This window comes from Hakea prostrata, chromosome 7 (genome assembly GCF_041222555.1).
Source record: "Hakea prostrata isolate BN-2017 chromosome 7, UWA_Hpros_2, whole genome shotgun sequence".
Classification (NCBI taxonomy): Eukaryota; Viridiplantae; Streptophyta; class Magnoliopsida; order Proteales; family Proteaceae; genus Hakea; species Hakea prostrata.
The window spans coordinates 14,320,497-14,335,067 of record NC_142606.1 but is presented as its reverse complement, the minus strand read 5'-3'; the positions used below and the strand labels follow the sequence as shown (position 1 = coordinate 14,335,067).

General features: G+C 37.7%; 1 protein-coding gene across 1 annotated transcript; it reads right to left on the bottom strand.

Moving 5' to 3' along the window:
• Window positions 1-107: 107 nt before the first annotated feature.
• EMB1895 (ARM repeat superfamily protein) lies at window positions 108-11,660 on the bottom strand. The gene is made up of 7 exons (XM_089160653.1): window positions 11,383-11,660; window positions 9,901-10,343; window positions 6,535-6,720; window positions 4,829-4,936; window positions 4,364-4,567; window positions 2,394-4,282; window positions 108-741 (listed from the first exon to the last, which is right to left on the bottom strand). Exons 1-7 carry the CDS (start codon window positions 11,456-11,458, stop codon window positions 198-200), a joined length of 3,450 nt encoding a protein of 1,149 aa, XP_089016779.1. The 5' UTR covers window positions 11,459-11,660; the 3' UTR covers window positions 108-197.
• Window positions 11,661-14,571: the final 2,911 nt, after the last annotated feature.

The following is a 14,571-nucleotide window of genomic DNA, read 5'->3' as shown; positions in this document are numbered from 1 at the left end:
CCTGGAAAAAAGAAATTGAAAAATCGCATGTCAACAGCCAAATTTATGCTATAAATATATATTTTCTTGATACTCTTCTCTTACCATTTCAGGTTTAAGGACCTGAATGCTTTCAATAAAATAAAGAATGGCATGAATCTAAATATTAAACTGTGAATAATCTGATGCACAATTTGGAAGAAAAAAAATGTCATAATTTAACCAGAAACAAGTGGTTTCTTGACAGAAAAAATAGGACCACCATTCAAAGGGAGTAAACTCCAATAGCAACCTTGATTATCAATGCAAGAGCTATGCCATTTGATTTTGTAGGAACCAACTGAAAAATCAGAAACATCAAGCAAGCAAGAGGAGAAACCTTGCTTGTGACTATTCAGTTCAAAACACATGAAAGCATGTACTGAACCATTACGGGATTTAGCATGTTTCTTTGCACCTGCGATACCTTCATTCACATGCCACAGCAGCTCTTCATTCAAATCTACCATTTCGCTTGTTTCCCAACCCTGAAAACCTGACTGGGGTTGCCTTTTATTTTCCACACCTTCTTTTGTTACACAATCTGATGCCCTACAACTAAGTATACAGTACAATTTGCTGACTTGGACAGGAAAAGAACCTAGTGCATTTTTTATTTGAAGGCAAAGATTCAAGGAGAGATGGAAGCCCTGCAAGATGGACAATTCACCCGGGTCTTGAGTGTCTGCATTAAAAGCAAAGAGCTCTGCACCTATACATGGCCTGAAATGAATTTATTTCAAATGTTACACTTCAAATACAGTTAAAAGTATTGTGCAAACATAAAATAAGAAATTATCAAACACATGCCTAAACCGTTCTGTCATTCAATCTTGATCTTTACAAAATGTGGAAAGAAAAGTCATTATCATCAAGGTGTCAACCACATTTGAACATATTTTGATAATTTACTTCAGATTGCCTTTTTCAACAGAAAAACCCAACTTGTGGGTTCAGGATGGGAAACCTAGTAAAAAGTATACATCTTGAGATTGTTCAGATTTCCCAACTACTTGGAACTTAAACTATCAAACCCCACTGGAGTCAGAAAATAACTACACTAGGTCAACTTTTACACATCTTTGCTTGGATTGACTACTGCCAACAAATAACTCCACTAGGCCAACTTTTATACATCTTTGCTTGGATTGACTACTGCCAAGTGCCACCCATGTCTCAGTTTGTCACTAGACATAGACAGTCCTAGCAATCCCCGACTGTTTTCCATTGTTTTGTTTGACTAGTGCCAATGATTTCTGGATTCTGGTCAGCGGTCAGCATGAGGATGAGAATTTATTCAACCAAATCAAATCAAAAACACCAATCGATTGGCCACCCTATTACCCATGGCAATTATACAATCACAGTTCTTACTCATAATACATCATATAGATCAAGGATGTTGAACAGTTGGTTTTCCCGGTGTTTAGCAAATATAGCACCAGCAAAAAATGGACCAATAATTGGCTGGTCTATAAATCGAAATCAAAGGTTAAAACTACTGGTCTGGTCTGAGTCAGTCCTTCACCAGCTTCTTTCATCATTCCATAGAAAGCAGGTCTCAGTTTTTCATATATTTAAAAGGAATGTGTGCAAATATTTTATTGATTTTATCAAGCTTCTATCCTCTTATTTTTTTTGGGTATTAGTCTGTTTAGTTGGCTATATCAGTCCCTTTGTTTCAGACTGAAACAGAGAACAATCAGCTAAAGAGTTGGGCTAGTTTGTTGTCCACTTGATATTGACATCCCAAAGACCTAATGATTGGTTAATGCAAAATCATAAAGTCAGATGCTTAACATCAAGCAGGTAGTTTTTACTCCTATGGTTGGCATAGTAATATTGCAGGATTTCTAAAGACAAATCCAATTGAAAGACTGATTTTCACTATCCAGACACAATCAGACTTTTGTCCAGTTTTAGCACAATAGACGGCATGGAAGATAGTAGTTACTTTTTAGCTAGGCAATCTTTTGGTGTCTCATTGCTTCACCTAGTATCCAGATGGGATGATGATGTCAGCTATGAGTTTAATATAGACAACCATAATAGTATAACATACAGTAATTGCTCAGTATAATTGTCAGAACGCTCAGCTTTTTTTTTGGTAGAGTAGAAGAACACTCAGGTAAGATGAGGCAGTGGTAAGGTGACTGGTCATTTTGGGTGTCAAGGCCCACCTGTCGCTAGGAGATGCTTAAGCAATGCCATGACAATTATGCTCCTCAGACCCTCCTTATATGGGACAAAAATGCAATTTTACATCTTCTGGGTTCTGGATGCAGAATAAGGCATCTCAATACTTCATGTAGTTATAGGATGATTTTTTTTTCTCATGGGGAATTCAAAGAAAAATCATGGTACCAGAAGCTTACCTTACTCGAAAGAAATACCCGGGAATCCAAAAAGGAATGTGCATCCATTTCTTTAATAAGTCAGACATAAGTTGCAGGCTGGAACCAGCAAATTGGCACAGACTTCCATCATTGTTCACTAACTTGGCTTGTTCTTGCAACTGTAGGACACCCGAAACAGCATACCTACAAAGCGTTAAAATGTTTCTTTCTCTATGGCCAGGATTAGATAATAGACTCCTAGGTTGGAAGTGGAAGCAATTTTTAGGCCCTCCAATAACTGTCAATAGTAGCTTCAAATTTGTAATGCTCTCATGGTCCACATGCCATAACCGCTCAATTAGATCTTGTAACAACAAGGAATGTGAAAAGTTTTCTTTCATCTGCAAAACACAAGTGATAGAATTCTTGTAATACTGTATTTTTGGGAAGTATACAACAAAGCCAGTGCAGAAGGCCAATAGCGAACAATTAAGTGCAAGTAGTGAAATAGTTTTGAAGCTTCTACTATCCAAGCCCATGAAAGATGTTGCAAGAAGATCAAATTCTTTTGCCAACTTGTTAAACTGACAAGAGAACTGAAAGAAGGACTGAATCAAAGAGTGGATATGTTGTGAGAGTCCCGCAAAACCAGACTCAAATTCATTACTTCCCTGAATCTGGTCATTCTTTTCCATGCTTTTTTGGTTATATGGACTAGTGCCGATGAGTTGGACTGTATCAGCCACAGTTTCTAGAACCTTGGATCTGAGACACAACAACCACCTTTGGAAATAAAATGCTCGATCGGGTGTGTTAGTGTCTGATAACAAATCCTTCGAAGAGCAAACACTGCTATAAGCCCCACCTATCCTTTCACCATAATTAAGAAAGTTGGCATCTGTAGAAACATGTTGCACAACTTCATCTGCCAAAATTCCATTTACTTCTAGTCTTTTTACTAATTGGAGACTTTCTTCTGGGAAAAGAAGGAAGAGGATTTTGCTTTCAGCAAGGGCAAATGCAGCCAGAGATTTTAACCAGCGAAGGCAGGAATCTGATTGAACCTTATTGGCTAATTTTCTAAATGTGAACAATGATGCAAACCATGCTCCATGACAAGTTGCATACTTTCCAGCTCTGTATGCAGACCAAGTATCATTTCTATTGATCATATCCTCTGAAAACTTAAGAGTAAGCCTTTCATGCTCAACCCAGTAATTATTCTGAGAGGCTCTCAAGTCCTTGTCCAGATTGTAGGTCAGAGAATTCCACATAACCTGATATTGCAGGAGAAGTGAATAAACAGAGCATATACCATGATTAAATAGGTTTCCTTGGTCCAAAAGTTCAAGCAGAAGCTTTGCATTACCAAGTATTTCAACAGACATAACACTGGCTTCATCTAGTACTTCAAGACAGGACACTGCAAATCTGTACAGGCAAGGGCCAACCTTTGAAGAAAGGGAGCTGCATCTTACAATTTCCAATCCCCCAGACAGAGGAACAGAATCTGGCTCTTTTGTACTTAGGCCTTCATCAAGCACAGTGATCATGGACTGTATTGAGAATCTTATTTTATCAAGTGCAAAATTCCCCAAGTCTGGATATTCTTTGACCAAACGAAGAACCAAGTGGAGTAAGCTTTGACATTCTCGCATCATCTCTGACTCTAAGCAATATGGCTTTTCTACCAACAAAACTATCTGATCTATAACTAAGGCAACTATCTTTGAAGGAAGTAAAGAACTACCACAAACAGACATTTCCATCTTCCCTTTAAAGTTACATGAAATATCTACAAGAAGAGAGAGGGCCAAAAACCTTGGTGACCGCACTGGACACTGAGCTGCCTTTTCCACAACAGACACCATCTCAACAAATTCAGGCACCCCCACGCAAGGAAGATTTGGCAGGGTGCACCGGAAAATCTGCAGCTCAACAAAGAATCCAGTCAATAGATTTAAAAGGAAATAACCATGAATCAGTTTAATGGAGCAGCACAACAATACCTTACGTAATATCCATAGAGCCTCACATTGCAAGGTGGGGTTTAAGTCAGGTTTATCTACTAGCTGAAACAACTTCTGGAGTAAATTTGCATCAACAGCATGGCGATAGATTCCTCCCTTGACAAGGAAACGCAAGCATCGTAATGCTATGGCTTGGACATGGGAAGAAAATCCTCTGGAGAGAATTGATATTAAGAAGTCTTTCTGCATCCAGAAACACACCCAAAAAGGGGTGAAGCAACGGTACATGATAACATGAGCAAAGATATCAATTGTTTACAATCAATTCATTCTCCAAGAAAAATTTCCTATATGTTGCGATCACAGACGTGCATATAACCTGCAAGACATTTTTGTGCATCATAAAACACCGACTGCAGAACCAAGGCGTAGTAATTTGATAATATGAATGCCGTTATTTATCAATTAGAATAACTAAATTCACTCAGACAGTTGGAAAATGACCTGCTTAGGAATCAAGATCACTGACTTCGAAGCAAGTTTTGAGAGTGAAATTAAGATCAAAACAACATGATTCTCCTCTGAAGACTCCACCAAAAGCTTTTGACCTGCCTACAACAATAATGACAGCCGATAAGGATATTGTGGCATAAAAACCTTCAGAAATGCAAATTGGAGCAGTAGAAGTCAGAATTTATGGCTTTGTAAGAATTTATGGTTACAATACTAAGCCATAAATTCATGTTATGTCTCCATGATGCGTTAATACTTAATAGTGATGAAGATCATAAATCCTCAAAGAGCTCCACTCTTCTAAGCATGCCAGCATGTTTTTCTTGTTACTACCACATCTACTATGATGTGCTACTGATCAAGAAAACCTTGCATTCAGATTTTGATGACATCCTATTATATGGTGAGAGCTGAGAAGTTCTGAGACCTTGTACCACTGATTCATTCTCCCCACCAAGTGATAGTGTGGTTTCAACAATGTATTTAATAAAGGTTCCTTAATCTACATCAGAGAGAAACTTTACAAGACCAGGAGTGCATAACACCTCTGTTTGGAATGGATTTCCTAACAAAAATGAGTTCCCCCCCCCCCCTCCCAGCGGGGGGTAGTGCAGACAAGTTTAAGAAAGAGAAGTTGAAGTTTCCTCAAAGACATGGGCGAGGTTCCAGGATTAAGCTTTTATAGAAACTACCCAAATCTCTAACGCTCTTGTAAGCAAACCAATGTGAAGACAAAACAATAAATCAAACAAACAAGCTCTCTCCACTACAAATAATGATGCTGCAGACTCTTAAGGAATTCAAAGAATGGTGCCTCAAACACTTGACAACCTGTTGAGAGTGCAGAGATGATTTCTTAAGGAGGACTTTTCCTGTACTAAGCACGATTGATAAATTGTTTTTCAAGTCCTCAATGAGATCCAGTCATGTTGTGATTCCCTGCTTCTATTGCTGAGACTTCATTAGATCAAATGACTCTTCCTGTGAGCCTGTTAGACCATTAATTAGACGAGTCTACACTCACAGCGCAGAAGGGGCTTCATGGAAAACACGGGTTAGGGGCAAAGGACACGTAGAAGCTACAGGTTGGGTCAGTGCAGAATTGGTTATGGAGGGGACTGTGATTCTGGTTAAGGGGAGAGGAAGAAAGGCAGTTCTGGTTTTTGAGTGAGAGGTTCAGCCGTCGGTCTTGCAGTTGGAGTTGAGAGAACTTCATGCCTCAGGTTAGCAGTAGTGTGTCTAAATTTTCCATTTCTAGTGCAAATCCACTTATTTTATATTGAAGTCTTACAGCAGCATTGCATTTGAAACCTGTTAATTCAACCAATTTCCACAATTCAGTAGTAATTTTATTACCTGAATTTGGGTTCCTATTAGACCCTATATAGAAAAGAGAGGCAACACATGATGTTCCTTTACTATCACCTCCCGTTTCCTATCTGTCATGGTTTATTCCCCTTTATTTTAGGGGACAGAAGGTTTATGGTTCAGCCTTCCAATTTATTAACTTCCCAGCATTCTGTGGTCCCTTTACACCATTCAGAATTTTTTGAGTCGTGCTTTCACGGCCTAGTCCAGACTGATATCTCCCTCTACCCTTTAGCTTTGGTCAGACATACTACTCTTTGCTGCCAATTTTACAAAACAAAAATATGCCGGAATCTATGCATGTCATGTAAGTTGAGGAAATATAGCACCTTGTAAGCTTTACTTGCGAGTAAAGGTGAGCACCCCATTTTAGCAAAGGCACGAATCGCTGCAAGTTGTACTACAGAAGATAGTTTTGGTGATTTCACCATATTAATAAGTATCTCCAGAAACACAGATGCAAAGTCCTCTGACAACTCAGAAAAGCATCCTGCAGCAAATAATGATGCCTTCACCTGCATAAACCCCCAAAACATTGCTAAGTGACACCCTTGCCATTTATTTTAAGGGAAATAAATCTTCAGGATTAGACTATTGGAACAACACCTAGGTGCCAAAAGAATAAATAATTTTCGATGATTTTAAGCCACGGTACACAAATACAGATAAAAGAAACAGGCAAACAAGTTATAGCCCAAATGGTTTAGGGAATGTATGAGAAGCTTCATTGTTTTACCCATACCGTCACAGGCCAAGAATAGACCCTGATTTCATATTAGATGACCATGGCCCTATCTTTTTAATGTTTTAGTTGTCTAGTATTCACTCATGATTCATGAATACCAAACTTTAATCTAGCAGTTCAAAGGTTTAATTGGTAAATAATCTTATATTAGGACCACCAGAGAAGACATGCTCTGTAATGTGGTCCTGTAAATAAAGCTAAAAGGCATTGGAGACTTCACAAGTTTCTGTGAAGCTCGACAGCACATTGTGGGCTTTTCTTCTCTGTTTCTCTCTTCTTTCTTCATAACTCTTGAGTTCTATTTACAGTTACAAATTGAGAGGAAAGACTTGAGACCCTATGCGCTAAGCACATCATCTTGTCTCACTACATGGAAAAAAAAGAGATATCGTGAGATCTCAAGAGTTCTCCAACCATGCCTAGTTGTCAGTTTAAGTTACACAATAAAACCAAGCAGAAAAACAACAGCGCCCACATTAGAGCTTTACCCACACATCACAGAGAGGCTGTTTTTGGCCAAAAAATCCTTCAATGTGCTAATATAGTCAGAAACCAATAAGATGCACCTTTTCGGGATTGGGTGGTCACTCACCTATTTGTTAATGCCTCTGGCTATTGTTCACTATAACAATATTAGTCCAAGGGGGTACAAAACTTTAAATCCTTCCTTAATAGCATTAAGAGTTTGAAAATCTAAGTAAATGTAAATTGTATTTGACTACTATTTTTTTTTTATTGCGTTTAATGGAAGTTTTTTTGTCTACCCATGTTTAAATTTGTGAAAATACATGATCTAGATTCGTCTACGTACATCCGCAAATCAAGAAGACTAGTTTGTGTTAGGTTTAACTGTTCAAGTAATAAAAAAAAATCTGCTGCCAGTGTGTTTATTGGCCTCGAAATTGCCGGGAAACAAAAAAATCAGACCCCAAAAAGCACCTTAAACCCATCAAAACATGCAACTGAATTATGGTACAACGTACCGTGTTTCACCAAAATTTTGGTGCACAAAATTTTCAATTTTGATTCCAACCCCCCCCCCCCCCCCCCCCCCAAAAAAAAAAAAAACCCATTCTCTTTGTCTTTTGCTTTCCTGCTTCTCTATTTTGTTCCCCATTACTAAGGAATTCCAAAACCTTTTGAAAAAAACAGAATCCCAGTGAAGTAGACCAGAAATCGATTCAAATGTAGGAAGAAACTGAGAAATCAGATATAGAATCGGACAATAGCAAACAGATTTTGGAACCAGAAATAGATTAAGAGACACATCTGGTTGATAAATCTCGTAAGAAATTGAAATGAGACTCCAAACTCTGAAGGTTTCAGACAATCCCACCGAGGGAAGGGAGGACTCTCTGTAATTAATAGAATAAATAGTATCTGAATGCTGACTTGGATAACAAAACTTAATAAATTATTAGCTGAATTTAGATTTGAACTCTGAGAACTTAAACAACATCCAACAGAATAATATGAATCAAGAATTAAACTAGAGAAGAAACTTGTGCAGGTATGGAGTTGAGATTTTACCTGTATTTAGTTAGAAAGAAGGTAAAAAGAAAACTAAGGTATATCACCACAGAATCACCACTAAAGGCCTTGACTGGAATCACCAAAGAAGGGGTTGGAACTGAATCACCATAAAACCAAACCCAACAAACCAAATTCATATACAAGGTAGTAGCCTTGAACTTCTGGACTGAAATATCATAAAGGCCTCAACCAATTATTAACCGATAATGTAATTCAAACTAAAAGACCAAAATAATAAAGGAAAAAGACTCAAATAAGGCTGGACTTCAGAGACAGAACTAAACCACTTAATAACACACACCAAAGAAACACAACTCTAACTAGACTAGCTAATAAAGTAAATCCCATTTTCAAAATTACAACCCTAAATATGCTATTACAAAACGGGCCCAATACATCAATAAACCAAAAAATCCCCAAGACCCGTAGAAACCAACCATGAGCCAAAATGAAGTCTTTCAGGACCTGATTGGTTTGACCCCCAGACATGGTACGGTTATTATTCTTGCAATTGTAGATTGGTTTTTACATACACGGAGAAGAAGGCATGCTGGCCATGATTTCGACTATTCAACTATACTTTATTATGTGTTATCTCTGTGGTGAATCAGTTGCCAACTACTAGGCTTCGTGGTGATACCAAGTCATATCCCCCCACCTTCTCTCATCTTCTGTGTAGTCCTTTCTTCTTCTATGATACTGTTCTGTCAAATTCCGGCAACAACCCTCTCTTCTATCATGGAGATCCTTGGGTAATCTCTATTCCCTTTATGTCTTCTTTTATATCATTATTAACCTATTTGATGCTCATCGTCTCTGCAAGATACTATCCCTTCCCCCCCCCCCGACCAAAACTGGAGGTTCATCTGACATCTGGTTTGTGAGTCCCCCTTGTTTCTTTTTAGTTTCTAAATTTGTCTTCCTAAAGTTTCCATTTTGTCTTACCTATTATTCCATCAGATCTGACTAATCAATCAACTAAATCATTGGAGGGATGAAACAACCAACTTAAAGGACCAACCAACATCTGCAGCCCCATCCCACTGCAAGATCATGAGGTATCAGTATTATTTATGTCCATAGGAGAAAGCAGGTCAGGATGGCCTTAGCCCTTTCAGGTTTCAAATTTACCATACACCACCTAGGGAAACTATTTGGTGTATATGGAGGTGGCTTAAGTTATGTTCTAGAGGACTTGATGTAGTAATTATTCAACTGATCAATTTCTCTACGTATATTCCCAAGAAGACATAAAATTTCTAATCATGCATTAGATCTCATTGTCAATAGAAATCCCAACTAGTTAAGTAACAACCTGTATGAGCAAAATATGAGATCACATTACAAATGATGAATCAAACAACAGACTAATAGTGGCACTATAAATCATAAAGCTAGAAAAATTTAGCAACAGTACCTCCAAAACATGGCATGATTCCAGGCTTGACAGTACCGTATAACGTATTTCAACACTTTCCTTGGCAAAGTCAGCCCAACAACCAAGGAGACATAAAGCCAGTGCACGGGCTTCAACATCACCAGTGTCAACAACTATCTTCACTCTTCTAAGCAGATCTAAATGGTTGGAAACCCTCTTCCTAGCCAGAATCCCATTATATTGTTTACCTCTCTTTCTACGGTACCTCAGCTCTGAGAGGAAAACCTTTACAATGGAGAGCCGAATAAGCTTGTCCCCACACCTAAAAGCCTCTGCAAGCCTAAGAAGGATGGTGTTTGCGAAGAGCCTATCCTGCCCAGGAACCAAGCCAAACATGCTCAGTACCCCCATTGTATGGCAAGGCTCCTTGCTCCACTGCTCAAGTCTAGGGACAAATTGTAATATAGCCTCAATGGACTGACCTGTAATTGAATAACACATGTTTAACAAGTAAACTTTGTGCAGTCCTATAAATAACAGAGAAGCAATCCATCATCAATATAACCCAGTAGATCTAAAAAGGAAGATGGAAGTATATGAAAAATAAGCCGGCATGTCAAAATGTTAACATTACTGATTAGTGAACATCAATGGAGGATCTGCAATGGATTGAACCACATTATCATTCCACAAAGTTCTCGAAGCAGTAGCAGCAACATTTTAATCTTCTTTATAAAATTATCTTAATTGATATTTCAATTATGAAATTTTCAAAATTCCACTAATTTAAGTTTGGAGGACTTTTTCTACCCAAAAAAAACAAAGAAGTTTGGAGGACTTTTCAGCTACTTGACTATGGTCAAGGCGCCCAAAATCATGAAAAGAGCTCATATGTCAACCCAAATATCTATCAGTTAAAATTAGTTCCAAAAACTTTTTAAGATTTAGTCATAATCCAAGAAGAGATCACGAGTTCAAGTCTCACTGTGGTATATTTAATAGTCCCGGTCCCCTATTATAAAAAGTTACCAATTCTTCCCCCCCCCCCCTTCCAAAAAAAAAATCATAATCCTCTTCATTGAGATTGAATGAATCCAGACATGTCTTCAACTCAGTTCACTATTTTGGTTGTCGCTCTCTTAGTCTTAGCCCTTCTTTCAATCGTTCTATTCTCCCTATCTTAACCTATTGTATATTGTCAGAATATCAAAACCGGCAATCTCCTAGTTTGTCAGCTTAAATGCACCTATACTATTACCAATCAAACAATAGAAGAAAAAGAAATGAAACTGAGTGCATTTAATACTAACTAACTCTGTACTGAAAAGAAAGAAGACTTATGAATACAGTCTCAAATAACTAAAACACAAATCATTGTAAAAATTATTAAGAATTACGCTTAACCCTGTTCTGAGTACCCTAGTTTACGGTTCGTCGCAGCCAAAAGGCAGATTTAGCACACACACACCCCCCCCCCCACCAAGTAAAAACTGTAAAAGGAGAGCGACTGAGAGTACTTACCGGGTGTTTTCGAGCGAAGTCCTTTCTCGAGTTCGATGCTCCATTCCATGGCAACTGCTGCAGAGATTTTCTCCATGGTTGTTCACACGTTCTCTTAGGGCCTTCCCCAGATTTTGGAACTTTTTGAATCTTTGAACGTAAAACGACCTTTTCGATTGAATTAGAAGAGATTAACAGTTGGGTTTTCTGACTGTCTCAGATTCTTAGAGACGCTCTAAGTGGCAGCTTCAGCAATTTCCCGCGCCAATTTGCGTTCTGTAGGAGAGCGAGGACTCAGGTTTTTTAGATGGAATTTTACATTATCGGTCCTTCACTTCTACCTCAAAAAAGAATAAAATTTACATTGGAGTCCCTTTGGTGAGGCCTAAAATCCGAATGGTCCCTTTAGCGATAAAAACTTATCAGCTAACACCAGTTGATTTGTGTCATATCATCATATGGTAACTTCATTCTAAAAATGACCAAAATAACCCTACGCCCACGTAGCTCTTAACACCAAGTGTGTGTGGGTAATATGGGAGCGTTTGATAAAGTTATCAAAAAACATTTTTGGTGTTCTTCTATTTTCTGGGAAATGAAGAACAGGTTACATGCGTTTGTTAAGACGGTTCATTCTTTTGTTCTTTAAGAATGGACCAATTAGAAAAAGTAGTCTAACAAATGGTTTTGCATAATGAGTTTAACAAATAACATAAACAAATTGGTCCCTATTGAAACCTTATAATGAGTTTAACAAATACTAATTTATTCTAATAGTAGTATCTTGAAATATTTGAGAACTTATTTATCAAACACCTATTTCCAAGCAAATAATAGTCTTTTAATACATAACATTAAAAATGGTTATGTGTGAGAATTGGTCTCTCGTAATAGAAACATTACCAAACGCATACTAAAAACGGAATTGTTACCAAATGCATACTAAGTTGCTACCACGTTTGTTCATTTCCTTCAATATTTTCTTCCATAAATTTGAAGAATCTACTCCTACTCAATTGAAAAAGGTCATCGTTGCTTCATCCTTCCTACATTTCCTCTGATCACTACTTCCACAACCATGTCTAAAGACAAATCGATAGTGTTAACTAGTTGTTAGTGAAGATTCAATTGCAGATTTTCAATGGAGATAAAAAAAAAAAACCATCACGATTTCTCGTCAAGCTTTAAATACCCATCCACTTCCTCACATTGGATAGATTTCTCATACAAATTTCCAGCAAAGGGACAATATATTGATGTTTTTGGGTGGATATGCATAGATCAGTAGATCAGGGAGTTCTTTTGGTTGCATGATATGGCTCCCAATCGAAGAACTTCTTGGGTTAGCACCCATTCGGAGGCATTAATTTGAGGATGTAATCGTGGTGCGCGCAAGCTGGCCCGGATGAACCTCATAAAAAAATGTAAAAAAAAAAGAGAGAAGTTAAATTTGGCAAAAAAAAAACATGGAAAATGAAATAGATAAACTTTTTAGCCGAAGAGTTTATATATAAGGGGGAATATTACTAATATAGATGCCGCCATCCAATAGGTGCGAACCTAGGATCTCCTCATCTCCCCATGGAAGGGTGGCTTTTAACCGCTCTACTTATCTCCATTGACAAAATAGATAAACTAGGGTACCCAACCATGAAATAGATAAACTAGGGTGCATGGTTTTGCAAAATGTGCAAATAACCCTGCAAATTCATTACTCAAAGCGCCATTAAAAAGCTATGACGTGCAAATCCAAAAGATATTAAAATATTAATTAAATATTTCACATAAGATGGATTTTATTGATTGTGTTATACTATGTGGTTTAGTTTTCTTATTGGTCTGATATGGGTAATATATGACTACTAAAATTATTTCGAATACTGGCTAGTGTGGGTAATATGGACCGTTAGATCTTGATGGACATTCAAACAGATTTGTCTATACAAATGATGTTAGGTCCTTCTAAACCCTAATTTGGTTACATTATTTTTCTGCATTTAGAGGTTATTTAATCAAGTTAGGGAGAAAATCTACCATCAAGAAATTCCATTGCTCTTTGTCTTCTAAGGTATGTTCATTATCATCATATTTTACTGTTATTGTACTAAGGTGTTTTTAATCAATCTATGAGATATTGGATAGAAATATTCTTATAAAAACTTTGGCAGCAAGACTACTCCAAATGGCTGAGAAGAACATGTTTAACATAACACGAATGTGCTGAAAAACTTACTTGAATTGTTTATCTTCTTCTTTTTCTTTCATTCCTGATGCCTTCGAGTCTGTGTATCTTCTTTCCACTTGAGGTAGCTGCAAGGGCGACAGCATTTGCGCTGAGTTTTGGAAAGCAAATACGTTTGGGCCCAAAGACAGTAGGTAGGCCCAAGTTGAAGAGTCTATGGTGGACCAAATAGTGTCCATACAACCTGGATGGCATACAATTAATAGTGATGCATCTTTCAACCCATATAAAAAATTAATGGGCTTGGGATACGTCATCTATCACTCGAATGAGCTTCTACTTAAAGCAGTGTCACGAAAAAAGAAACTTTTTGAGTGTCCAATTGTGGGAGAGGCTCTGGCATTGCGTGGTGCGATGCTGGACTTGCTTGGTGAATGCATAAATGGAGCCATCTTCCATTCTGATTGTGCAGAGTTCATAAAGATCCTTCAACAACTAGCTGCATCCATTCACCTGGGTTTAGACACTAGCATCCATTCACCTGGGTTTAGACACTATTGTAGCTGATACAAGAAAATTGCACTCTTATTTTTTAGTATGTATGTTTGTTGTAATTCGTAGGTCATGCAATATTCTTGTTCATGTCCTAGCAAAGAGGCCCAGTCGATTGTGAGTTTGACGATTTGACCACACTCCATACTAAACTTGTGTTATTCAGTACCTAGATAAAGAAACGGTTTATCAAAAAAAAAAACTCAGTTTTAAGCCACACTAGAAAAATGATGTGTGACTCAGTGTGAGGGTAAAAGTGACATACTGAAGTGAACTCTTTCAATTCACAGTTTTACGACGAATTTTGCTTTAGACCTGCACCATAATGGGACGGCAACTGCGATCGTGACCGTTGAAAATCAATGTTCAAAGATCGAGATTTCGATCAAAATTAATCCCTGTGTGAATAGATTCAAAAATGAAAACGACATCCATTATACTGCCACGCGTTAGAATCTTGGTCAAAGATTCCTAAT

Coding starts and splice junctions, on each gene's coding strand:
- EMB1895 (XM_089160653.1), bottom strand. CDS start 11,458: ATGGAGAAAATCTCTGCAGCAGTTGCCATGGAATGGAGCATCGAACTC. Junction 6,721..9,900: donor AATCATGCCATGTTTTGGAG/GTACTGTTGCTA, acceptor GGGTTTATGCAG/GTGAAGGCATCATTATTTGC. Junction 4,568..4,828: donor TGATCTTGATTCCTAAGCAG/GTCATTTTCCAA, acceptor TTCTGGATGCAG/AAAGACTTCTTAATATCAAT.